Raw genomic sequence first — 26136 nt, forward strand, 5'->3', positions numbered from 1 at the left:
TATGTATTCTGTATCTGTCTATACGGACCTCATGGTCAGCAGGTAAACTAAGGGGGTGGTGACCTTCAGACCGTCAGATTCTGGATATTTACTGTAAATCTGGTTGGATGAAGTTTCTTGATCTGAACAGTATTTAAAATCTAAAAAACACTGGCTTTGGTTCCAGTGGAACAGAAACACAGATAAATACATGTCATGTTTGGTTTTAATCTGATTCCAGGATGAAATGAAGAAACACAAACACTTCACCGCTGGAAGAAATTTATTCTCATAAGAACACTGAAATTCTTCACCAAGATGTTTGTTTAGATTTATAATAAGTACAACCATCAGTATATGTGTCCATATATATTAAAGTCTCTAGATAATAAAAGTACAATCGGTCTATTCAGTAACAGTAACTCCATGTTCAGTCTCAGTGTCAAATAGTTTTAAATGTTTTGTTGATGAACATTGACAGAATATCCTTACTCAGATATATTGTGCAGCTGTTTTAGAGGCTAATGTTCTCTCTGAGGTAGCTTTTACTGAGTTTAAAATGCTTTAGGCTCCAGTAAAAGTCTTGGAACTCTAGTCTAAACCTGGTAGAACCTGTAAGGATTCATGACTACCGGAGCACATTTTGTCTTCATGTCTTGTCTTGTATGTCTTGTCGTCAGTCTCTTGCAGACCTCTTGAGGGATTTAACACAACTCCTGCAGTTCTTCTACCTACCAGACATATTTAAAACCTTCTACGGGTCCAGCAGAAGTCTTGCAGACGTCCTACAACATCCTGTCAGTAATGTAGACTACTTGAGGAGCTCTTGTAGGATGTGTAAAAATTCAGCACAAGGTCCTCCAGAGGTCTACCAGATGTCTGATAGATTTTGTAGAACTATAGAGGAAGTCTTGTAGTTCCTGTGAACGTCCTGAAGAGTTCCAAGTGCTTCAGTAGAAGGCAGCTGAAGTTCTCTTTGGTTCTTCATCCAAGAGGTTCTAACAGACAGATGTGGACTCTCAGATATGTATTCTCACAATAAACTCAACCCTAAACCCAAGATTCACAAGACTTGAGGCGTGAATTATGGTGAAACTGCTTGACGGGGTAATTTCAACTGCCCAGGGAGGCAGCATCACCAAAGTTCACATCTTGACCCGTGTGAGTGCTGCATCATTAATGAGCCTTGATTCATGTGATTAGGGGAGGACATCAACACCTGGGACTCCCCACCATCAGGGAGAACTGAGAAGCCTCTTGGATAAGGACGACGTGTCTTCAAAAACCAAGAAGAAGTTCAGCTGCCTTCTGCTGAAGCCTTAGGATTACCATGACCTAGATGACTGAGAATCTTCTAGAGTTCTTGAAGAACATGAAAAACTTGTTGACTAGATATGTTGAAGGTCTGCTAGACCTTTTGCAAATTTGGGGTCAGTAGAGCTTGTCAATGAGTGGCAGAGGTCTTTGGAATCATCTGTAGGAGGATGTTTAGAGGTTTAAAACATCATATCTTCTAGACACACAGTTCTTGTAGATCTTGCAAATTTATGGTAGGACCTTCCTCTAAAGGAATGTTAGCTCTCAGTCGTGTAGATATGGAGGTGGTGGGAGTCCCTTTCATCTCAGCAGCTGCCTGGTGGATCAGTTTCCTCTGGGATCCCTTTCAGGTGTGGTGGAGGGGAGTCGCTCTGTGGTGGTGAAGTTCTGGATCCACGCTGTCGCAGGCTGCTGGATGGAACGTCCTTGTGACCAGGAATCATGGTTTTCCCCAAAGACTGCAAAAACAGAACAAACCAAACTATAACTCAAACTGTCTCTGCTAAAACATAACTACAGTTTACAAAACTAGAGTAACACAAAACAGGCTGATGACAGGTTAAAGTCTGGACCTGGTTCTCGGCAAGCGCCTCTTTAGCCATGTAATGCTCCCTCTTTATCTTCAGCTCCACCTCTTCAGGGATATCAGGGACCATCAGGTCTATCAGGCGGCCGATGAAGAAGACCACATGCTGAGGAAGAAAGACATCAAAACCCTTCAAGATCTAACAGGAAAGTAAAGTTTCTGAAAGTAAAGTTCCTGTTTGGATGTTTCTGCTACATTCTGGTTTTTAAAATACAATCCAAATATTTTACCCTTTGAATGTGAATGTTCAGGAGACAGACAGAGCTCAGGTGAATCTCAAGAAGCTTCCTAAACTACAGTTACATCAAGTTCACCTGAAGCGTGAGAGACACCAACCTCAAAGACGATGATAAAACCGAGACGTATGGCGAGGAGATGGAAGTACTCTGGCAGGTATTCACCGTTTTCATCCCTGAAACCTCGATACCTGCAGAGGACGACAGCAAACATCCAGTCAAACACCTGCAGTGACACCAAAGCATCCTCAGGATCTCCAGCATCAGCGGCACACGGAGCTGCAGTCTGGTCACCGACCTGCAGGAGGCGTTGTGGTGCTGCTGGCTGAAGGTGTGTGGAGACGTGGCCAGAGTGAAGCTGATGAAGCCTCTCAGCGTGCTGTCTCTGGTGTAACGGTAGTACAGACGGGGCAGGAAGGACGAGGTGAACGCTATGAGGAACGCCTGGAAACACAAAGTTGATGTTGTGCTCAGACTGCTGTGGGACCAACACGTCCTCACCACGTGCACAGTCTCACAGGTCCTCACCACATGCACAGTCTTACAGGTCTTACATGTCCTCACCACGTGCACAGTCTTACGTTGCTGAGGACGGCCATGTGTGTGATGAACTGCAGGATGGGAAACCAGATACCGATGTCCTGAGCTCGCTCCGCCACCGGCCGGCGATATTCAGTCACGAACTTGTGGGCGTCCAGACGGATCTCCACCCAGTTATTGATGAGAGCGAAGAGAGGAGCGAGAGGACAGGCCGCCACGAAGATGGTGATGAAACCGAACTGCAGCACTGAGGAGGACCAGCAGGATTCACATTAAACGCTACACTGAAGTGATCTGGTGAACCTGAGGCTGGTTCCTGCAGCCGGAGGAGGACTTACCCATCTCCAGATACTCGCTGAAGAGACCCTCACAGACCAGCAGCTGGTAGTCGTCCTCCCAGGGACAGACCTCCTCGTCCTCCCCCTGAGCCTCCTCTCCGTCTACCTCCTTCTTCTTCTCCTTCAGCTGAGGTCTCAGCTTCCTCTTCTGCCACCACGACTTCAGCTTCCTGCCAGAGAGACACCATCATTTCCATTCCCTCACCTCTCTGTGGCCTGTTAGTGTGCGTTAGTATGTGTTAGTGTGTTTTACTGTGCATTAGTGTGCGTTAGTGTGCGTTACTGTGTGTTGTTGTGTGTTGTTGTTTACGGGGAGATGAACTCCTGGATGTTGTTGATCAGCTGTTTTCCCACCATGATGACCAGCAGCTCCTGAGCCAGTTCGATCAGACATCCACCTGCTCCACACTGAGGAAACATCAGACAGTCGGTTTTATTACGGTTGATTCATCCACTTCATCCAAAATCAGATCTCACAGAAGAAAAGAACGATGGTATTGTGAAGTCACGATACGATCGACGCCTCCGTTAAACCCTCTGGAGGACCAGCTTGGTGTCCAGGAAACTGTGCTGAAGGTTTTGTCTCTACTTTCCTCTTCTACTCCAATCATCTCTGGAGGTGATTCTATCTCAGCTGAACCTCCAGGAGCTGAAGTCCTGCATCTACATCAGGGGTGTCCAACTCATTTTAGTTCAGGTTCCACATTCAGCCCACTTTGATCTCCAGTGGACCGGACTAGTTTTTACTACATGATCAAAACGACAAAAGTCAGATTAAAAAAGACAAAAAAAACAACAAAAACAAGACAAAATAGTGGGAAAATGACCCACTAAATGTCAAAAAAATGAGACAAACAACACAAAATAAAACAAGAGAGACAAAAATTTAGACAGACAAGTTACAAAGCAACAAAAAGAATGGATAAACGACAAAAATGAGACAAAAAACACAATATGGCATGAAAAACAATGACTAAAGCAAAACACAATGGTAAAAATAAGACAAAAAACACAAGGGAGACAAAAACAAGACACAAAATGACAAAAAACATGAGATGAACGACAAAAAATACCAAAAACACCAAAAACAAGACAAAATATTACAAAAATGAGACACAAAATGACAAAAAAAATTTGACAAACGACGCAAAACAAAACTACAAAAAAATTGACAAAAAAGTTGCACAGTGACAATAAAATGGACAAACGACTAAAACAAGACAAAAAAAACACAATACAACAAAAACAGTACACAAAACAACAAATAAAGCAAAACACAAAATGACAAAAATAAGACAAAAACCACAAGCGGGACAAAAAGGAAACACAAAACGACAAAAACATGAGACGAAAGTCAGACAAAAAAAGACAAAAAACAACTAAAACAAGACAAAATATTATGAAAATGAGACACAAAATGACAAAAGAACGATGAACAATCTAGTATTTTACTTTCTGATCCAAACAACTTGTCATGATCTAGAAATGATTTTAAATTTATAGTTTTACTAATTTACAATCTGCAGTTAATGTCTTCTCTGGAATTTTTACACTTTGAGGGCTGGATCGGACCCTCTGGAGGACCACTTTTGGCCCGTAGGCCGCATGTTGGACACCCCTGCTGTACATAAACTATCTTCACGTTCCTCCAACTAAACCAGCGTTTCCAGCAGATCAACTGTCTGAGCAGCTGTGTAGCTCTGAGGTAAAGATCTACTTTCATCCTGAGTCTGACTGAAGACTGATCTCAGGTCAGATTACTGAGTGTGAGTCAGAACCACCATGAATCATCTCACCTGTACCTGCACTGACTTCCTGTTAGACACAGCTCATGTTAAGGTGTTGCAGTAAATAAATCCCTGCGTTGGAGGACACCTAGCTTCTGAACTTCTCCTCCTGGACCTCCAAACCTCTGAGCTCAGCAGCTGGAACAATCAGATGAAAAATCTCCACACAGACGTGTTTTTCATGCCTCTTGTTGCTCTTAGTGGTGTTAATATTTCCGTGTTTTATAAAGGAATTGGTTTTATGAGCTAACATGGAGAGCAACAGGCTGATCCCTGCAGTCCACTGCAGCTCGGCTGGAAACTTTTCCTATCAACAGTTCAATGAAATCTGTGGAGACGGACCATAGGAGCAACTGTACCAACACGACCACGTCTTAACAGGATGTAAACCACAACACCTACACATCTGTCCACATCTGTCTGTGTGTACAGCCACATGAAGCTTTAGAAATGGCTTTGGAACCCTGTCCAGACTGATCGATGTCAGTTGTTCTTGAATTTCACTGGATCATCTTGTTGCAGCTTTTTGCGATCTTTTGGCCACCTTCATTTATCAGACAGGTTCTACTGAAGTGATTTCTGGATTGAACCGGTCTGGAGGTCATCAGGTTTGCGTGTGGTCGGTGAAACTGAACTAGAAAATGTGATTAGCCACAGCTGATTCATGTTTAACCCTCCTGTTGTCCTCATTTACAGGCACCAAAAAATATTGTTTCCTTGTCTGAAAAAAATTCAAAAATTCAGCAAAAAAAATTCCCCAAATTTCAGAAAATTTGGAAAAACTTCAGGAAGAAAATTTTAACAATTCATTAAAAGTTTCCCTTAAAAGTTTTATTTTTAAAAAATCCCCCAAATTTGGCAAGAAAATTCTTGTAAATATTTTCAAAAAATGAGTAAAAATCTTCCAAAAAAATCCTAAAAATATCTAAAGTGATTCCTTATATATCAGTAAAACTTCTGATATTTTCTTTAAGGATATTCACATAAAAATCAACCAAAATCCAGTGAAATTCGCTGGATTTCGGTTGATTTTTATGAAACAGTTCTTAAGAAACATTTTTAACATTTCTTTTTTTACACCAAAAAATGTTCAAAAATTTTGAAAATGTGGACATCAGAAGTTTCACTGTGAAAATATATATTTTTTCCACATTTTCAAACTTTAAAACGGGTCAATTTTGACTCGCAGGACGACACAAGGGTTAAACCAGGGGGGCAATTACTTTTCCACACAGGGCCGGGTAGGTTTGGATAGCTTTTTTAACCTTTAAAACATGAAATCATCATTTAAAAACTGCGTTTTGTGTTTACTTTGGTTATCTTTGTCTGATATTTAAATTAGTTTGAGGGTCTTAAACATGTAAGTGGAAGAAATATTGAAAAAAATAAGAATCCGAGAAGGGGGTAAATACTTATTCATGACACTGTACGTCCAGAAGGATCACTGAACCTAACCCAAACCCGAGATCTCAGAGTTTCAGCATCACAACAGACTCACATCTTCGTTGCGAACTCCGAACAGAGTGTTGTAGTTTCCAGGGTAACCGACAAACCTGAACACAAACAAACAAACAGAACTACATGAAGTTCAACATCAGATCGTCAAAACGTTCACATCTGTTGAGTCGTCGCCCAAACACGAAGAAGAAGAGGCGATCACGTGACCTGTACGGCCGCTCTGATTGGCTCTCACCTGCCTTTGAAGAAGGCGATGTAAATCGGAGACGAGTAGAAGTTGACGAACTGGAAGATGAAAACCTTGAGGATGAACATGTCTTCATATTTGGTCTGTGTGCGATGCATCTCTGGGAACACACACAGCACATAAACACTGTACAGCAACACTACACACATGTTGTACAAACAGACACACGATCCTTCAACACGTGTTCAGATTCTGTCCAGTCAAACACCTCAGAGTTTTATTCAAACCTCCTGGACTTCCTACATTCAGGTTCTAGTTTCTGTTTGTATATTTATACTTATAGTTTCTGCATTAATCAATCAGCTGTTTGGTTCTAAAACGTCACGAAATGTTAAAAAAGTGGATCAGAGTTTTCTCAGATGTCCGGTTTGGTCCAAAGATCTTCAGTTTACTGTCATAGAGGAAAGAAACCAGAAACTATTCACACTGAAGACGACATTAACTGCAGATTGTAAATTAGTAAAACTATAAATTTAAAATCATTTCTAGACCATGACAAGTTGTTTGGATCAGAAAGTAAAATACTAGATTGTTCATTGTTTTTGTCATTTTGTGTCTCATTTTTGTAATTTTTTCTCTTGTTTTTATAGTTTTTTGTCTTTTTTGTTTGATTTTTGTGATTTTTTCATGTTTGTGTAATTTTTTTCTCATTTTTTTCCTTTTGTCTTGCTGTTTTTTTGTCTAATTTTTGTCATTTTGTGTTTTGCTTTATTTGTTGTTTTGGTTGTCGTTCGTCTGTTTCTTTGTCATTGTGTTTCTCACTTTTGTCATTTTTGTCTTGTTTTTGTCATTTGTCTGTTCTTTTGCCGCTTTGGAACGTTTTTGTCAAATTTTTTGTCTTTTTTTTGTTTTGTCTCGTTTGTCTCATTTTTTGTGTCTTTGTGTCTCGTTTTTGTCGCTTGTCCATTTTTTTGTTGCTTTGTAACTTCTTCGTTGAATTTTTTTTTTTAGCTCTTTTGTTTCGTGTTGTTTGTCTCATTTTCTGTGTCTCATTTTTGTAATATTTTGTCTTGTTTTGGGGTTTTTTTTGTCTTTTTTCTGTCTGACTTTTGTGGTTTTGATCCTCCAGTAAATCCTCTCTGGTCCAGTTCCAGATGACGAAATGTTGTGTTCCTTTGTCGACACACTGTGATCTGGAAGTTGTAATGTGGAAATGATAAACTGAGGCTGAATGTTGATGAAACTGAATTTATTTTTCTTCATAAATTTCAGGTTGTTCATGATGTTTAGTGAAACGATAATTCCTTAAATGTGAGCATTTTAGCACTAAGCCAAAGGAACCATTAGGAGTTGTGGTTATTTCTAGGTCATTATGCTGTGGTTCTGCTGGTTCTACTGGTTCTACTGGTTCTACTGGTTCTACTGGTCCGGTCCACTGGAGATCAGACTGGACTGAGATGATCTGACTCCTCTGGTTTACAGCATCAGTTATTGTTCTGCTCATCTGATGAGTTTTATTTATTTGCACAACCAAATAAGAGTCTACAGTCCAGAGAGAACATTTAATCAAAAATTCACGACAGAAAAATGTTTGAAACATTTTCTGAATGTTGTGTTTTGGTTCTAGTTCCTTGATAATGTGTTGATTTCTTTTAACTATAAAGTTTCAGGCTCAGGTGAGGTTTCAGGTGAGTCCCAGCAGGGGGCGCCGGCCTCACATTTCTGAACCCTGCAACACAAAATGTTCTGAGAGGAAAGTGAGAAGAGTGGAGGAGGAACAACAAAACCTAATCTTCACTTTACTTGCTTTAACCTTCATTCTTTCAGGGAGCTCACTATGATCATATTTACAACCCGAGGAAAGGAAAAGTTAACCTGACCTGCTTAGAAAAGACGATAAATGCTAAAATAAATCACCCTAACAACACTGTTTATTAACCTGCAACATGACACAAAATGACAAAAAGAGACACAAAATGACCAAAACAAGACACACAATGACAAAAATGAGACACAAAATGGCCAAAAATGGACACAAAATGACAAAAATGAGACACAAAATGACAAAAACGAGACACAAAATGACAAAAACGAGACACAAAATGATAAAAATGAGACACAAAATGACAAAAACGAGACACAAAATGACAAAAATGAGACACAAAACGACAAAAACAGACACAAAATGACAAAAACGAAACACAAAATTACAAAAATGAGACAAAAAATTACAAAAATGAGACACAAGGGCAAAAAAAGAGACAGTAAATGACAAAAACAAGACACAAAATGACAAAAAGAGACACAAAATGACAAAAAAAGACACAAAATGACAAAAACGGGACACAAAATGACAAAAACAAGACACAAAATGATAAAAATGAGACACAAAACGACAAAAACAAGACACAAAATGACAAAAAGAGACACAAAATGCCAAAAGCGAGACACAAAATGACAAAAACGGGACACAAAATGACAAAAACAAGACACAAAATTACAAAAATGAGACAAAAAATTACAAAAATGAGACAGAAAATGACAAAACGAGACACAAAATGGCAAAAAAGAGACACAAAACAACAAAAACAAGGCACAAAATGACAAAAGAGACACAAAATGATAAAAACGAGACACAACATGACAAAAACGAGCTAAATTAAATCACCCAAACAATGCCGTTTATTAGCCAGAAACAGAAAAAAATCATCAGATTTCAACTGTCAGACGGTCTTTGAACTCATCAGGAAATGAACCAAATCTGAGCTACAAATCCTGTTATTTATTCAAACCACTTTAGTCTACACGCTCCAATAAAAAACTCAAATTGTTCATAAAGACAACTAATTTTGGACTTCTTGAGTCAGTTTTGACAAATTTTCAGTCATTTCTGACTATTTTTATTACTTTGGACAATTTTGGTTTGACAATTGAGATAATTTGACACGAGGAGGAAAATAAAACATTCTGGGTTCCTTCCTTCCTTTTTGACAAAGCTTATAGTTAGGGCTGACTGGGTGACCCTGACGGGGTGAGCTGGTGTTTTCATTTGCACAACTGACTTCCCCTCTTGACGCCCCTTTAGTTTGCCCCTAGTTATGCTGCTATAGGCCTAGACTGCTGGGGAACCTCTCTGGATGCACTGAGCCCTTCTCTAACTACCTATGTATTTACTATATATACCATTATTGCATTACATTCACTCTGTTTCTTTCTGTGTCCTTTCTCCGAGTGTCCCTGGTCCCAGAGCTGGATGCTGGATGCTTCAGATGTGTGGCTGTGTTTTATGGTCCTTGTGTCCCACCCCCCCACCTCTCTATCTCTACCCCTCTATCTGTATCCCTCTATCTCTATCTCTACCCCTCTATCTCTACCTCTCTACTTCTTCTGTCCCTCTCAACCCGTCCGGCCAGCAGCAGATGGTTCCCCCCACATTAGAGCCGGGTTCTGCTCGAGGTTTTTTTCCCTGTTAAAAGGGTGTTTTCCTTGCCACTGTTGCCTTTTGGCTTGCTCTGGGGGTCAGGCATATGGGTTCTGTAAAGCGTCTCGAGATAATTTGACTGTAATTGGCGCTATATAAATAAAATTGAATTGAATTGAATTGAATTGGGTTTAAAATAATATAAAATAAAGCCAGGAGTACTCTTCCAAGCATTGCTATGTTAGTTGTTATTCTTGATAAAGACCTGTTTAGAATTTACACAAACACACCTCAAAAAACTGTCCTGGAAAAGTTTTGTTTAAAAATAAACCAAAAGAACATTTGTAGCTGACTATGATCCACTAGAGGATGTGAAGACGCTCTGAGCAAACGTTAAAGTGGTGCCCAGCACACACATCTGTTAACACAACATTATTAAAACTCTTTTTACGTGTAGTTTGGCCAGCATGGCTCAGAAACAGAACAGAGGAGATAGCTGAGGAGATCCATCCAGCATGGTGAAACATCTTTTTATAGATGATGAGCAGAGTAGAGAGGAAAACACTGGAAACATGGAGATAGAAAAACATCTACAGAGTGAGGAGACAGAACGACTAGAAAGAGACACAAAATGAAAAAAACGGGACACAAAACTACAAAAACAGGACATAAAATGACAAAAAATGAGACACAAAATGACAAAAATGAGACACAAAACAACTACTACAAGACACAAAATGACAAAAACAAGACACAAAATGACAAAACAGGACATAAAATGACAAAAATGAGACACAAAACAACTACTACAAGACACAAAATGACAAAAACAAGACACAAAATGACAAAACAGGACATAAAATGACAAAAATGAGACACAAAACAACTACTACAAGACACAAAATGACAAAAACAAGACACTAGACGACAAAAACGAGACACAAAATGACAAAAATGAGACACAAAGCAACAGAAAGGAGACAATAAAGACTTGAAATGTTACAAAAATAACAAAAACAAGGCAATAAAACAACCACAAAGAGACAAAAATGTCGTAAAATCACATAACATGACAAAGTTAACAAGTTGTTGGAGATCCATCCAGCATGGTGAAACATCTTTTTATAGATGATGAGCAGAGTAGAGAGGAAAACACTGTAAGATAAGGATGACTGGCCACGTTTACTTGAAGTTTTTTAATTCGGAATTATTAATTCAGAATTAACTCATTCAGAATTAAAGTTTTGTGCGTTGCGTTTACATGGAAATATTAATTCTGAATTAAGGTTTACATGGACCGCACATTTATCCCCTTCCGTAATTCCGCTTTAACGCTTGGGCGTTGGAAAGGATTCTGATTGGACAGGGAGTGGACGTGACGTATCCCTGTTTACCGGAAGAAAACAAACTCCATTTGCCGCGGCATTTCTTTTCCCCAACAACATGGAGGAACAACTAATAAGCACGCTTTACGCTTTGCTTTTTATTGTCGTTTTGAAACAGCAACTCGACAATGGCGTACTACTTCTGTTGCGTCACTTGAGAAGGATAAGAGAGATAGAATACCGGAGAAGGAGGCAGACGACCAAGCTGTGTACGTCGCTACGTCATCGCTACGTCATCGCTACGTCATCGCTACGTCATCGCTACGTCATCGCTACGTCATCGCTACGTCATCGCTACGTGAGGAGCCAAGCATGCGCAGAATGACCGGGATTAACTAAAGCGGAATTAACTGTATACATGAATAGAACGTACACAGGAATTAGTTTATTCGGAATTAACATCGGAATAAACCAGGTAGTTTATTCGGAATTTAGTTTATTCAAAATTAACTTTTTAATTCGGAATTAAGTGTTTACAAGGAGATTTTAAAGTGGAATTAAGTTTAATTCCGAATTAAAGAGGAATTAAAGGTCTCATGTAAACGTGGCAATTGTGTTACAGCCTCTGTTAGAAGGTTAGAGATTCTTCAATAACTTGACAAATAAATTCAACTAGAAAAGACCAAATCTCAGTAAACTGACTGACATTAGTAATGAGATTAGGGCGGTCTGAAAGCCAGCTGATGAGGCAGAGTTCAATTCCCGGCCCTGGATAAAGACAGGAACAGGAGACTTCTCCACTAGTAGGAAGTGTAAAGCAGCTGGCCTGACTCACCCCAGCGGGTGAGGATGTGGGCCAGGGCGGTGTAGACTCTGGACAGCAGCAGGATGACCAGCAGGTTCAGCACCGACCCCGACAAGCTGGAGATCCTCCCGGCCTGAAACACAAGCACACCTTCAGTCTCCTCAGATCTGCGGAGAAACTCAGAGACGTTCCAGACGTCGCGCTCACAGACAAGTTGAAGAAGCTGAAGTCCGACTTGTAGATGACGATGCTGAGGATGGTGCGATACAGAATGACAGCGATGAGGAACATCAGCACCACGGCAACCTGCACACAGAGACCAGCGTCAGGGGGATCCAAACACAAACCAAAGTCAAAATACATCAAACCGACATCAGACTACATCAAACTACATCAGCCTGACATCAAACTACATTAAACTACATCAACCTGACATCAAACTACATCAAACTACATCAACCTGACATCAGACTACATCAAACTACATCAACCTGACATTCAACTACATTAAACTACATCAAACTAACATCAAACTACATCAAACTAAATCAAAATGAAATTAAACTGACATAAAACTAACATCAAACTACATCAAACTACGTCCAGCATCAGAGACCCACCATGATGATGATCACCATACAGCCAGTCAGAGTTCTGTTGAGGCGCTTCTGCTCAGGAAAGTAGGGTTCCTCTGCTCCGGTCACCGGGTTCCTCACCGTCATCGGCGCCATAGCGGTGAACTCTGGACGAGGTCGCTCCTGTGGAGGACAGAGGGACGCTATTGGTGAACTAAAACCGTCTAAGCTGTAGATTGTAGCTGCAGGTGTGAGGACATCAAACCTCGATGTCCTGGAAGTCGGAGCAGTCCCAGCGGTGGGACAGAGACGAGCACGTCCTCTTCCAGTACTCCAGGAAGGTGACGGCCCACAGAGACATGAAGACGCTGAGAAACACTGTCCCTCCGTTATCGAACAGCAGACCAGCCTAGAGACAGACAGACAGACAGACAGACAGTCAGACAGTCAGACAAACAGACAGACAGACAGACAGGTGTCCAGGCAGACAGACAGACAGACAGACAGACAGGTACCTTGTAGGTGCTACAGATGCTGGAGTAGTTCCAGTAGGAGCAGATGTTACAGATCGGACACATAATGAATCTGTTTCCACTGTTACACACCTCCTTCCTACAAACAACCAATCAGCAGACATTAAATATGTGATGTCATCAGCGTATTATTGATCAGAGACATATTGATGATTGATCGGTGCAGCAGAGGAAGTGATTCCTGACAAACCCTTTGCTTTGCTTGTACTTACGCTGGAACATCAGTGGCCATGAGGCCGAACCCGATCAGGAAGATCACCGTGCCGACGAGAGACGCTGGTAACAGCCAGACAGTGTAGAAACCTACAGTCACAGAGAGTTACCGTGGAAACAGTCAGCATGGAGACCTACAGTCACAGAGAGTTACCGTGGAAACAGTCAGCATGGAGACCTACAGTCACAGAGAGTTACCGTGGAAACAGTCAGCATGGAGACCTACAGTCAGATACAGTTACCATGGAAACCTACAGTTGGACACAGTCCCTGATTAAACAAGCAGTAGTGAAACAGCTGGTCCGTTAGTGGCGTTGCTATAGTTACCGATCCAGGCAAAGTACAGCGCTATCTTCTCCCCAAAGTACTCCCTGATGTGGTCCAGAGGCTGGTAGCGCCTCCAGCAGGACCACTGGGCCCAGTACGCATACAGGATCTGTCTCAGACCCAAACAGTGGGGCGGCACCGGGGGGGAGGGCAGCCGGAAGTCACCCTGCAGACAGAGACAGATGTTCAACAGCTGGAGAACCCGGAGAAGCGTAGCTGTGGAGCTTCAGGCGGTCCAGCTCTCACCTGGTGCAGGGGGTAGGCAGCAGTGAAGACCTGCTCGCTCACCAGCCGGTCAATTCCCACCTCCCCCTTCTTCACCGAACCGTACGGAGTCCTGGCCAGGATCTCGTACAGCTGCAGGAACACAACACCATCACCTCCAGGGAGGACTTCCTGTATGAGCACGTCAGGTTTGCTTGTAGCTAGGCTAGGCTAGGCTAGGCTAGCAGCGCTTCCTGGCCCTGAGTCTTTGCTAGGTGCTAAGCTAGGCTAACCATGGATACAGAGGAGAGGTTTTACATAGATGCTGCAGTGCAAAAATGTAAAATAATAATAATAATAATAATAATAATAATAATAATAATAATAATAATAATAATAATAATAATAATAATAATAATAATAATAATAATAATAATAACAATAATAATAACTAGAAAAGCACTCAGAGAGCGCAGTCCTCCGCCAAGGCTGCTCAGTTGGCGTATAATTTCTGACGGATGAAATCTTTACTAAAAAATGACCTTGTGCTGAGCACAGGCATGTGTTATGCATGTGCATGTTATGTATTTATACTGAATCACGTGTAAATTACTCTTATAAAAGTCTGTCGATCACTTCATCACTTTTGGCAAACCTTTGTTTTGCTCGTGTTAAAATAACTGTTCCCTCCATGCTTTTATTTTGAAGGCGTATTTTTAATGTTACGGGCTTTTATTTTGTCATTATTCCAGCAGCACAGGAAGTGTTTATCTAAGAAGTGGTTTCTTGACATGACGAAGACGCTGCTGAAAAGTCCTAAAATTCCCCTAAAGATGACAGAAAACGGTTCCAGCTGTTGCTGTCTAGCAAAGGATGTGTCTAAACTTAGAAGCAGCTGGAATGGAGACAAGCTCTTACTGTGAAGGAATGAGTGAAGGACAGAAAGGTGCATTTGTGTTCAAAATAAGGCTGATGGCTGAAGGTAAATAAAGGCTTTGTGAAACATCAGGAGTTCCACCATTGTCTGGCTGGGGTTTGCTACATACGTGACCTAAATATGTAGCGGGACTCAGAAACAGCCCACAGTTTAATCTTTGATTCCATGTATGATTTCCAACTGATAAATCACAGTCATTTTGTAGTAGGATCACAATCATGTGATCGTCAGCAGGTAACTGACACAGTGTTCACTTGTTGTCATGGTTACAGTGATGCCGTGCTGGCAGCTATATCTGGCAATGGGAAATCTTTAAGAAATCCGTGGATCCAGACTATAAGCTGCATCACCATGAAAATCTAATCACTTGGTCCTTTTGTCATTTCTGACCTTTAATGGAAATTTCATCCAAATCTGTTGCTCCGTTTTTGAGTAATGCTTCAGACAGACAGACAGACAGACAGACAGACAGACAGACAGACAGACAGACAGACAGACAGACAGACAGACAGACAGACAGACAGACAGACGTACGCCGATCATCACATAACTCCGTCGTTCCTTGGCGGAGTAATAATAATAATAATAATAATAATAATAATAATAATGAATGTAGTCAACATATTCAGCAGGTTTCCAGAGTCCATAAACATGCAGAGCTCTAGTGAAGCTGCAGCAGTGGAATGTGAAAGTTTCATTGTTCTATCTACCACATTACAGCTACTGGCTCTTTAATACTTCATACGCTGAGTGTGTTGGAGGATGTGTGTGTTGGAGGATGTGTGTGTTTACTGATGTGTGTGTTTGCTGATGTGTGTGTTTGCTGATTTGTGTGTTGGAGGATGTGTGTGTTTGCTGATGTGTGTGTTGCAGGATGTGTGTGTTTGCTGATTGTGTTTGAGGTTGAGGCGTTGCCGTCAGCAGCGTCCGTTTGTTGACTGAAACATCCTGGAACCAATCAAACACAAAGTCTTCACACGGAAAAACAGCTTTAATTTTCTGACCCATGAGCAGAGTTTTAGGTTGAACTGCAGGCAGTGTTTCCTCAGAGAGACTGAGAGAAAAACCAGAAAAATAAATGTAGCAGAAACAGAGAACAGAGGAGCAGGTTGTTGGAGATCCATCCAGCATGGAGGAACATCTACTGATGATGAGCAGAGTGGAGAGGAAAGGTCTGGAAACATGGAGACAAAAAACATCTACAGGACGAGGAGACAGAATGATCAGAAAGAGACAGAAAATGACAAAAAAAAGAAACAAAATGACAAAAATGAGACACAAAATGAAAAAATGAGACACAAAACTACAAAAATGAAACACAAAATGAAAAAATGAGACACAAAATGAAAAAAATGAGACATAAAATGAAACAATGAGACACAAAACGACAAAAACCAGACACAAAATGAAAAAATGAGACACACAATGGCAAAAACGAAACACAAAATTACAAAGACAAGACACAAAATGAGACACAAAGGGACAAAAACTAGACATGAGATGAAATAAAATGAGTCAACTGAGACCCACAACAACACAAAGAAAACACAAATCCAGGTTTCCACAGAGGAGCAGGACTTTGTCACGAGCTCAGAGGATTAGAGCTGTGACAAGTGGTTCTCGTTTGAATGCTGCTGATGATTTACTGCTGGAGCTGAAACACTGGAGGTCTGGAGGCTTTTCTCTGGTTGGCCTGTTGATGCATCACAGCTCAGCATTACATCTGGTCTAAAGCTCAGCGTTACGTCTGGTCTAAAGCTCAGCGTTACATCTGGTCTAAAGCTCAGCTATACGTCTGGTCTAAAGCTCAGCGTCTAAAGCTCAGCGTCTAAAGCTCAGCGTTACGTCTGGTCTAAAGCTCAGCGTTACATCTGGTCTAAAGCTCAGCTATACGTCTGGTCTAAAGCTCAGCGTCTAAAGCTCAGCGTCTAAAGCTCAGCGTTACGTCTGGTCTAAAGCTCAGCGTTACATCTGGTCTAAAGCTCAGCTATACGTCTGGTCTAAAGCTCAGCGTCTAAAGCTCAGCGTCTAAAGCTCAGCGTTACATCTGGTCTAAAGCTCAGCGTTACATCTGGTCTAAAGCTCAGCTATACGTCTGGTCTAAAGCTCAGCGTCTAAAGCTCAGCGTCTAAAGCTCAGCGTTACGTCTGGTCTAAAGCTCAGCGTTATGTCTGGTCTAAAGCTCAGCGTTACGTCTGGTCTAAAGCTCAGCGTCTAAAGCTCAGCGTCTAAAGCTCAGCGTTACGTCTGGTCTAAAGCTCAGCGTTACATCTGGTCTAAAGCTCAGCTATACGTCTGGTCTAAAGCTCAGCGTCTAAAGCTCAGCGTCTAAAGCTCAGCGTTACGTCTGGTCTAAAGCTCAGCGTTATGTCTGGTCTAAAGCTCAGCGTTACATCTGGTCTAAAGCTCAGCTATACGTCTGGTCTAAAGCTCAGCGTCTAAAGCTCAGCGTCTAAAGCTCAGCGTTACGTCTGGTCTAAAGCTCAGCGTTACATCTGGTCTAAAGCTCAGCTATACGTCTGGTCTAAAGCTCAGCGTCTAAAGCTCAGCGTCTAAAGCTCAGCGTTACGTCTGGTCTAAAGCTCAGCGTTACATCTGGTCTAAAGCTCAGCTATACGTCTGGTCTAAAGCTCAGCGTCTAAAGCTCAGCGTCTAAAGCTCAGCGTTACATCTGGTCTAAAGCTCAGCGTTACATCTGGTCTAAAGCTCAGCTATACGTCTGGTCTAAAGCTCAGCGTCTAAAGCTCAGCGTCTAAAGCTCAGCGTTACGTCTGGTCTAAAGCTCAGCGTTATGTCTGGTCTAAAGCTCAGCGTTACGTCTGGTCTAAAGCTCAGCGTCTAAAGCTCAGCGTCTAAAGCTCAGCGTTACGTCTGGTCTAAAGCTCAGCGTTACATCTGGTCTAAAGCTCAGCTATACGTCTGGTCTAAAGCTCAGCGTCTAAAGCTCAGCGTCTAAAGCTCAGCGTTACGTCTGGTCTAAAGCTCAGCGTTATGTCTGGTCTAAAGCTCAGCATTACGTCTGGTCTAAAGCTCAGAGTCTAAAGCTCAGCGTGACATGAGGAAAGGTTCTCAGGAGTTCTCCTAAAGAGCTCTGAAATGCTCCCAGATTATCGTCTTTGTTCTTCTGAAATAAAAACTTCATCAGAGCTCTAGTCTGAGGAGGAACTGAGCCCAACACCTCCAGCACCTTCTCACATTTTAGCTTTTGTTTCTATAGTTTTCTCACATTTAGTGTCTCCTGATGATCTTTCATGTCTCTTTGTGGTGGTTTTATCTCCTCCTCCTGTAGATACTGAACTAGCTACTACTACTTTTGTCATTTTGTGTCTCATTTTTGTCATTTTGTTTCTTGTTTTCGTTGTTGTGTCTCATTTGGTCGTTTTGTGTCTCATTTTTGTCATTATGTGTCTTGTTTTTGTCATTTTGTGTCTCGTTTTTCTCATTTTGTATCTCGTTTTTGTTGTTTTGTGTCTCATTTTTCTCATTTTGTATCTCGTTTTGGTCATTTTGTGTCTTGTTTATGCCGTTTTCAGTCTTGTTCTTGTTATTTTTTACCTAGTCTTTGTTGTTTTGTGTCTTGTTTTGGTCATTTTGTGTTTCTTTCTGGTCGTTCTGTCTCCTCATCCTGTGGATGGTTTTCCTCTCTACTCTGCTCATCATTAGATGTTTCTCCATGCTGGATGGATCTCCAGCAGCTATCTCCTGTGTTCACTGAGTCTGAGTCATGCTTTCTTTATTTTAGTCTCTCTGAGGAAACACTGCCTGCAGTTCAACCTGAAACTCTCTGAATGTTTGGTCTCATCTGAGTCGGTCCTGGAGAACCAGAACCAGGAGAAGGAAGGTTCTGGTTTTGGAGGATCTGGTTTGAGCAAACATTTTATTTTTGGAGAATTTGTCCAGGAAGAATCAAATAATTTAGATGAAAGATCAGGATCTGGATTTATTCAAAGAACCTCTGTAGGCTCATAACTTCAGTTTTTTTCTGGTTTTTTGGTCCAGAACGTTAAAACAGCAGATGAAGCTGAACAACTGGTTGTGTAACGTCCTGCAGAGCCTGAACTCACCACCTGGTGTCTCTGAGTGGTCTTGAAGAAGGTCTCTTGGTGGTCGCTGCCCAGAAACCTGCAGACAGAAGACAGAGAGGTGACGGACTGAAGCTGCAGCTGCACGCTGAGGACAGAGTGTCTCAGTGATTGGACCTCTGCAGCTTGTTGGTCCTGAACTGACAGGTGTAGTAGTCAGCTGGGGGGTTGGGGACGTCCTGGGACAGGGGGTTGGGGAGGGACAGCTTGGACAGGACCTGTTCAGACCAGTTCAGGTTTGGAGCCTCCACCACCTGCAGGATGACAAGAACCAATGATTCAACACAAGTGTATTAGGGACCACATGACAAAAACGAGACACCAAACGACAAAAACGAGACACCAAAAGATAAAACCGAGACATCAAACGACAAAAACGAGACATCTAACGACAAAACCGAGACATCAAACCACAAAAACGAGACACCAAAAGACAAAAACGAGACATCAAATGCAAAAATGAGACACCAAACCACAAACACGAGACACCAAACAACAAAAACGAGACACCAAAAGACAAAAACGAGACACCAAATGCAAAAATGAGACACCAAACCACAAAAACGAGACACCAAACCACAAAAACGAGACACCAAAAGACAAAAACGAGACACCAATTGCAAAAATGAGACACCAAACCACAAACACGAGACACCAAACAACAAAAACGAGACACCAAACGACAAAAACGAGACATCAAATGACAAAAATGAGACACCAAACCACAGAAATGATGCACCAAACCACAAAAACGAGACAACAAACCACAAAAGCTATGCTAGCACTTCCCCCTGTTTCCAGTCTCCATGCTAGGCTAAGCTAGCACTTCCCTGTTTCCAGTCTTTATGCTAGGCTAAACTAGCAGTTTCTTCTGTTTCCAACCTTTATGCTGAGCTAAGCTAGCCATTCCTCTTGTTTCCAGTGTTTATGCTAGGCTAACCTAGCAATTCCTCTTGTTTCCAGTCTTCATGCTAGGCTAAGCTGGCAGTTCCCCCTGCTTCCGGTCTTTTTGCTAGGCTAAGCTAGCAGTTCCTTCTGGTTCTGGTGTTTATGCTAGGCTAAACTAGCATTTCCTCTTGTTTCCAGTGTTTATGCTAAGCTATGCTAGCACTTCCCCCTGTTTCCAGTCTCCATGCTAGGCTAAGCTAGCACTTCCCCCTGTTTCCAGTCTTTATGCTAGGCTAAACTAGCAGTTTCTTCTCTTTCCAACCTTTATGCTGAGCTAAGCTAGCTGTTCCTCTTGTTTCCAGTCTTTATGCTAGGCTAAGCTAGTAGTTCCCCTCTTTCCAGCCTTTGTGCTAAGCTAAGCTAGCAGTTCCCCCTGCTCCTAGTCTTTATGCTAGGCAAAACTTGCAGTTCCCCCTATTTACGGTCTTTATGCTAAGCTATGCTAGCAGTTCCCCTTCTTCAGTGTGGTCCAGTGTTATGCTAGACGTTAATGAACTCAGATAGCTGCTAACATCTATATATTGTTGCCTACAGGGCTAACCAGGTGAGAACTTTGACGTTTTACCTGCAGAGGGACTCTGAGGCTGATCTCCTCGGCGTAATAACAGAGGAGGCTCCAGGGAGCGCTGAGGAGGATAAAGGAGGTCTTCTTCTTCTCCTGGAGTACCACCCTCTGCAGAGCAAACACCTGTCAGCTTCTTGGTTCCACCTTGTTCTCTGTACCTGAGTGTTTGTTTTCAGGTGTGAACTGTGATGTCATGTGACAGTCAGATGACATCACCAGCAAACAGATCATCTGACCTGGGCTGTCAGGTGTGTTGGTTTTACTCACCTGCTCCTGCAGCAGTCCATAGTGTCTCAGTCGCTTCAGAAACTCCTCCCTAAACTTCACGTGGGTGGAGTCAACACCTTTAAGCTCCTCCTTTGGGCTCCGAGGCTCCTCCCACACCAGCACGAAGTCTGTCCAATCAGAGGGCAGGATTCATTCTTTGCTCTTCCTCGTTTCTTTGAGTTAATTGATCATTAACCTGATTAAACTCACCGACTGGAGTCGATCCATCCCTGAACACATTTCCGTCCCGACGCTGACCAGGTGCATTCTGGGAAATAATCGAACATCAGCTGCAGATCTGAAAACCTGGGCCGTCTCTCAATTCTAAGTAAGTCCGTACTCGCCAAGTCCGTACTCGCGTACTTGGCGAGAACGCATCGAGGCTGAAGTGCAATTAGAACACCAGCGTCCTTGATGACGTCATGACCTCAGTTCATCTGCTCCGTTATTTTTACCGTGAAAAACAACCAAATGGAACAGATATAATAACACAGCCCTGCATGTTCACGTTTTAATATTAAAACAGTTACTGTATATATATATATATATATATATATATATATATATATATATATATATATATATATATGTATATATATATATATATATATATATATATATATATATTCGGGTTTATAAGATCGTTATACATCTTTTTTTAATGTTTTAGAGCTGCTGATTTATTGACAGCTGTAGTTTGTGATGAAATGAACCGTCTCATTCTCAGTTCTATCAGTGGATCCACTAAAACTTTTCAGAAACTGATTGCTGAAAAATATTAAACCTTCACCAGGACACCTCATGAACAGGATGGATGGTTTACAGTTTCTGTCCTCCAACATCCAGAGGTTTATAGTTTATTATTAGTTATTGATAAATCCATGAGTCTACATTCTACATCCAGAGGTTTATAGTCTGACAGGTCCACAAACATTACCACACTTTAATGTGATCACCAGGACTTCTGGATGCTGAACATAATCACTGATTAATGAGAGAATATTTCATGTCAGCTGCTTTACTCAGAACCTGAATACAGGTATATTTGGCTGATGTTCATTTTGTCGTTAACTGTCATAGGATAACATTATTTTTTTACACCGCGGTCCGCCGTGAGGCGAGCTACCGCCTGTCCCAGCTCCTGCCTCTCTGCACCCCCTCGATGCTCTTAGCTGAGTGTCCCGCGGGGTCCGAAGCGTTTACTTTGAAAAAATTGGAGTGTTCAAAGCAGGCCCGGTCACCTGAATACCGCAGCTAGGAATAATGGAATAGGAGTCCGGTTCTATTTTGTGGAACCTCCATGAACTGGGACGAGGAGCTACACCCTCTAATACCTGGGACTCCATCCTCCAGAGACCACCGGATGGCAGGGGGCGTGGCCTATCTGACATATTCTGACAAATCTGTCAGACTGGTCACCTGATAAAAAAGGACACGTCAGATGACGCTCTGAAGAAGACTGCAGATGCAACATGTCAGCTAAGGTAAAACCATATCCCTCTGAATACAGGTGAGCTCCTACAGGTGAGCTGCTACAGGTGAGCTCCTACAGGTGAGCTGCTACAGGTGAGTTCCTACAGGTAAGCTGCTACAGATGAGCTCCTACAGGTGAGCTGCTACAGGTGAGCTCTTCTTCTGCCTGTCAGGTAATAAAACAGAAACCTTTTCAAACATCAGCAGCATCTGATCAACCAGGTCTGATTAGAGGAACATTTACTTCTGGCTTCAACAATTCAATTCAATTTTTGAACACAGTTGAAAAATATTTAATGCAAAATGCTTAAAAATCTTAATCATTTTCTCTCCTTCAGTTTCCATGAACAGCATCCTGCTGGTCCAGATGCTGAAGATGCAGCTGCTGATGTTCTGTCTATGGAGTCTCCCAGCAGTCAGGGAGGATCTGGGTTTCTTCAGATGTTCCTCCAATAAAATATTATTAAATGTTATTTTACTGTACAGTAACAGTCATAAGAATAGAACAAAGAACAAAGTTGTACTACAGGTAATGAAGACAATAATTCAGAAGAACACAGTCAGTGATCGAGTAAAACATGAACAATATTATGTTATGAATATTAACTTTAACTTCTTACAAGCCCATTTTTCTCTGAACAGTGAAAAAATACACCATGAGGCCAAAGTGTGAGCATCAGATAAACGTAAAACTACTTAAATCCCCATTTAACTGCTATAGAACCGTCAGAGCCAGCGGCAGATTTCAGAAAGTCTTCAGGGTATTTCATGCGTTCTCGGTCAGATGCGTTCTTTGAATTGGAACAGCACTTGGTCTCCGACTGATGACGTTTTATGAGTACGCAAGAACGCAAGTAAGGACAAGAACACATGTTGAGAAACGGCCCTGAATTCTCTGGTGGGTTTTTGTGTTTTTGTTACTTTTCATCGTCCAACAGCTCAGTCCCTGAAAGCTTTCCTGTTTCCGTCGCTAACGAGCTCGACAACAAACTGAACAAACATTTCCTGTTTTATCTGCAGCTTCTCGTCCTGTTTCCTGTTCAATCAGACGCAAAGTTTCTTCAAAAAAACAGTCAAAACTGAAGCTGCTCATCTCTCAACACTTTATGCTAGCAGTTCCTCTTGTTTCCAGTCTTTATGCTGAGCTAAATTAGCAGTTCCCCCATTTCCAGTCTGTATGCTAAGCTATGCTAGCAGTTCCTCTTGTTTCCAGTCTTTATGCTGAGCTAAATTAGCAGTTCACCCATTTCCAGTCTTTATGCTAAGCTAAATTAGCAGTTACCCCGTTTCCATTCTTTATGCTAAGCTAAATTAGCAGTTCCCCCATTTCCAGTCTTTATGCTAAGCTATGCTAACAGTTCCCCCATTTCCGGTCTTTATGCTAAGCTAAATTAGCAGTTACCCCGTTTCCAGTCTTTATGCTAAGCTATGCTAACAGCTCCCCTGTTTCCGGTCTTTATGCTAAGCTAAATTAGCAGTTCCCCCATTTCCAGTCTTTATGCTAAGCTAAATTAGCAGTTCCCCCATTTCCAGTCTTTATGCTACGCTATGCTAACAGTTCCCCCATTTCCGGTCTTTATGCTAAGCTAAATTAGCAGTTCACCCATTTCCAGTCTTTATGCTAAGCTATGCTAGCAGTTCACCCTGTTTCCAGTGTTTATGCTAAGCTAATCTCTGCCTGGAATCAGATTGTTTCTTTTCTTCACATCAGGCCAAACAACTGTTACCATGACGATGCTGCCGTAGTTGCTGTCCGGGCTGGTTTCCATGGTGATGAGCGTGGTGCCGTCGTCCCTCTGCTCCCCCCTCCTCCTCATCTTCAACACCTTCCTCCTGTCGATTCACAGACATCAGCTCAGTTCACATCAACATGCTAACATTAACTTGTTCACATGCTAGCATGCTAATATTAACTCGTTAACATGCTAACATGCTAACATTAACTTGTTCACATGCTAACATGCTAATATTAACTTGTTCACATGCTAACATACCAACATGCTAACATTAACTTGTTCACATATCAACATGCTAACATGCTAATACATCAACATACTAGCATGCTAACATGCTAACGTGCTAACATTAACTTGTTCACATACCAACATGCTAACATTAACTTTTTTACATGCTAACATTAACTTGTTCACATACCAACATGCTAACATTAACTTTTTTACATGCTAGCATGTTAATATTAACTTGTTCACATACCAACATGCTAACATGCTAACATTAACTTGTTCACATATCAACATGCTAACATGCTAATACATCAACATACTAGCATGCTAACATGCTAACGTGCTAACATTAACTTGTTCACATACCAACATGCTAACATTAACTTTTTTACATGCTAACATTAACTTGTTCACATACCAACATGCTAACATTAACTTTTTTACATGCTAGCATGTTAATATTAACTTGTTCACATACCAACATGCTAACATGCTAACATTAACTTGTTCACATATTAACATGCTAATATTGAGGTTAGCCTCAGCAGGTGAAACATGAAGCAGAAACATGTTAAAATCACGTTGCTGTGATGTTTTTACAGAAATATTCATGATGTAATAATTTCAAATGTTTATCTTAATAAATCTTTTATTCTTTTAATCTGAATGTTTTCAAACATGTTAACACAAAGTGCTTTTATTTTGGTAGCTTCCTTATGAATAAATGTGTTTTATTAAAAAATTAAAAACGAAGTAAATGAATGATTTAAATTGTATCGAGAGAACTTTAAGGCAGCAGCTAGAACCAGGACCAGGACCAGGACCAGAACCATGACCAGGACCAGGACTAGAACCAGGACCAGAACCAGGACCAGGACCAGGACCAGGACTAGAACCAGGACCAGGACCAGGACCTGAACCAGGATCTGGACCAGTACCAGGACCAGGACCAGAACCAGGACCAGGACCTGAACCAGGATCTGGACCAGAACCAGAACCTGAACCAGAACCTGAACCAGGACCAGGACCAGGACCAGGACCAGGACCAGGACCAGGACCAGGACCAGGACCTGATCTGCTTCATCGGTTTAATTCATCCACACAGACATCAGAGACTGAGGAGGATTTACTGAGTTTAAAACTGAAGTCACCAATAATTAGTTATTATTATATTAATGATTTTATTGATTCTCACACTGAGAGTAAAATAATCGATGAAACATTTTATGTCCTGAAACCTTCAGAGGATTCAAATTTACCTTTAATATCACCCTTAGTATCGCAGAGTAACTGTCATTTATCATTTAAATGTAGATTTTTGTAAACAAAGCAGTAAATTATATTCACACAAAACATCCAGATTTTACAGTCAATAAAATCCTTTTATTGTAATAAAATAGACGTCATTATCTGACACATATCAGCTGTTATTTCTACAGTTAAGACTAAAAGACTCACCTGTTCAGACGGTGGAGGTCTCAGGTGTATCTCCAGGTAAATCTCCAGGTGGATCTCCAGGTAGATCTCCAGGTGGATCTACTGATCAGTGAGTGTCCCACTGTGCCTCCAGCTGACTGAGTGAAGCTCCGCCCTCTTTCTTTAGCCCCGCCTCTGAATAAACTGATGGATCCTGGAACATCTGAACCTTCATGCAGCTGCTTTAAAATCACTGAACGTGATGCTGCCACCTGCTGGTCAGAGGAAACAACCTTCATCTGCAGTCACTTCATCAATGATCAGAGTTCTACCTTTAGACTGGGAATATTTCCAGAGTTCCATAAAGGCAGGTCCAGATTTATCACTTTTTAATGGACTTTTTCAGAACTTCATCAGTCCAGCAGATAGAACCAGGACATTTAGGAGGAAAAACACATCTGAGTTCTGGTAAAACTGACCCCAGATCAGTTTTACATCCATCCAGGTGTCTCAGTCTGAAGATAATCCAGATTTAATGAATTCTGGACAGTTTCTGAGTCATTTCAGGTCCTTTTGAACATTTTTGGAATGATTGGGGGAAATACTGAGTTATTTTGGAGGATTTCTGTCAATTTTGGACAAATTTATGTAAT

At 41.5% G+C, this 26136-nt stretch overlaps 1 protein-coding gene across 1 annotated transcript; it reads right to left on the bottom strand.

Annotated features, from left to right (window-relative positions):
• Nucleotides 1-244: 244 nt before the first annotated feature.
• On the bottom strand, nucleotides 245-25614 carry LOC111564452 (anoctamin-7-like). The gene is made up of 24 exons (XM_023264026.3): nucleotides 25526-25614; nucleotides 23831-23936; nucleotides 20841-20898; nucleotides 20631-20758; nucleotides 20364-20471; nucleotides 18968-19104; nucleotides 18833-18890; nucleotides 13874-13984; nucleotides 13628-13793; nucleotides 13300-13390; nucleotides 13070-13166; nucleotides 12820-12963; nucleotides 12600-12737; nucleotides 12187-12285; nucleotides 12010-12112; nucleotides 6477-6588; nucleotides 6282-6336; nucleotides 3307-3404; nucleotides 2997-3166; nucleotides 2700-2905; nucleotides 2417-2562; nucleotides 2219-2309; nucleotides 1869-1988; nucleotides 245-1754 (listed from the first exon to the last, which is right to left on the bottom strand). Exons 2-24 carry the CDS (start codon nucleotides 23918-23920, stop codon nucleotides 1602-1604), a joined length of 2679 nt encoding a protein of 892 aa, XP_023119794.1. The 5' UTR covers nucleotides 23921-23936; nucleotides 25526-25614; the 3' UTR covers nucleotides 245-1601.
• Nucleotides 25615-26136: the final 522 nt, after the last annotated feature.

The sequence above is a fragment of the Amphiprion ocellaris genome, chromosome 7, assembly GCF_022539595.1.
Source record: "Amphiprion ocellaris isolate individual 3 ecotype Okinawa chromosome 7, ASM2253959v1, whole genome shotgun sequence".
NCBI classification, from domain to species: Eukaryota; Metazoa; Chordata; class Actinopteri; family Pomacentridae; genus Amphiprion; species Amphiprion ocellaris.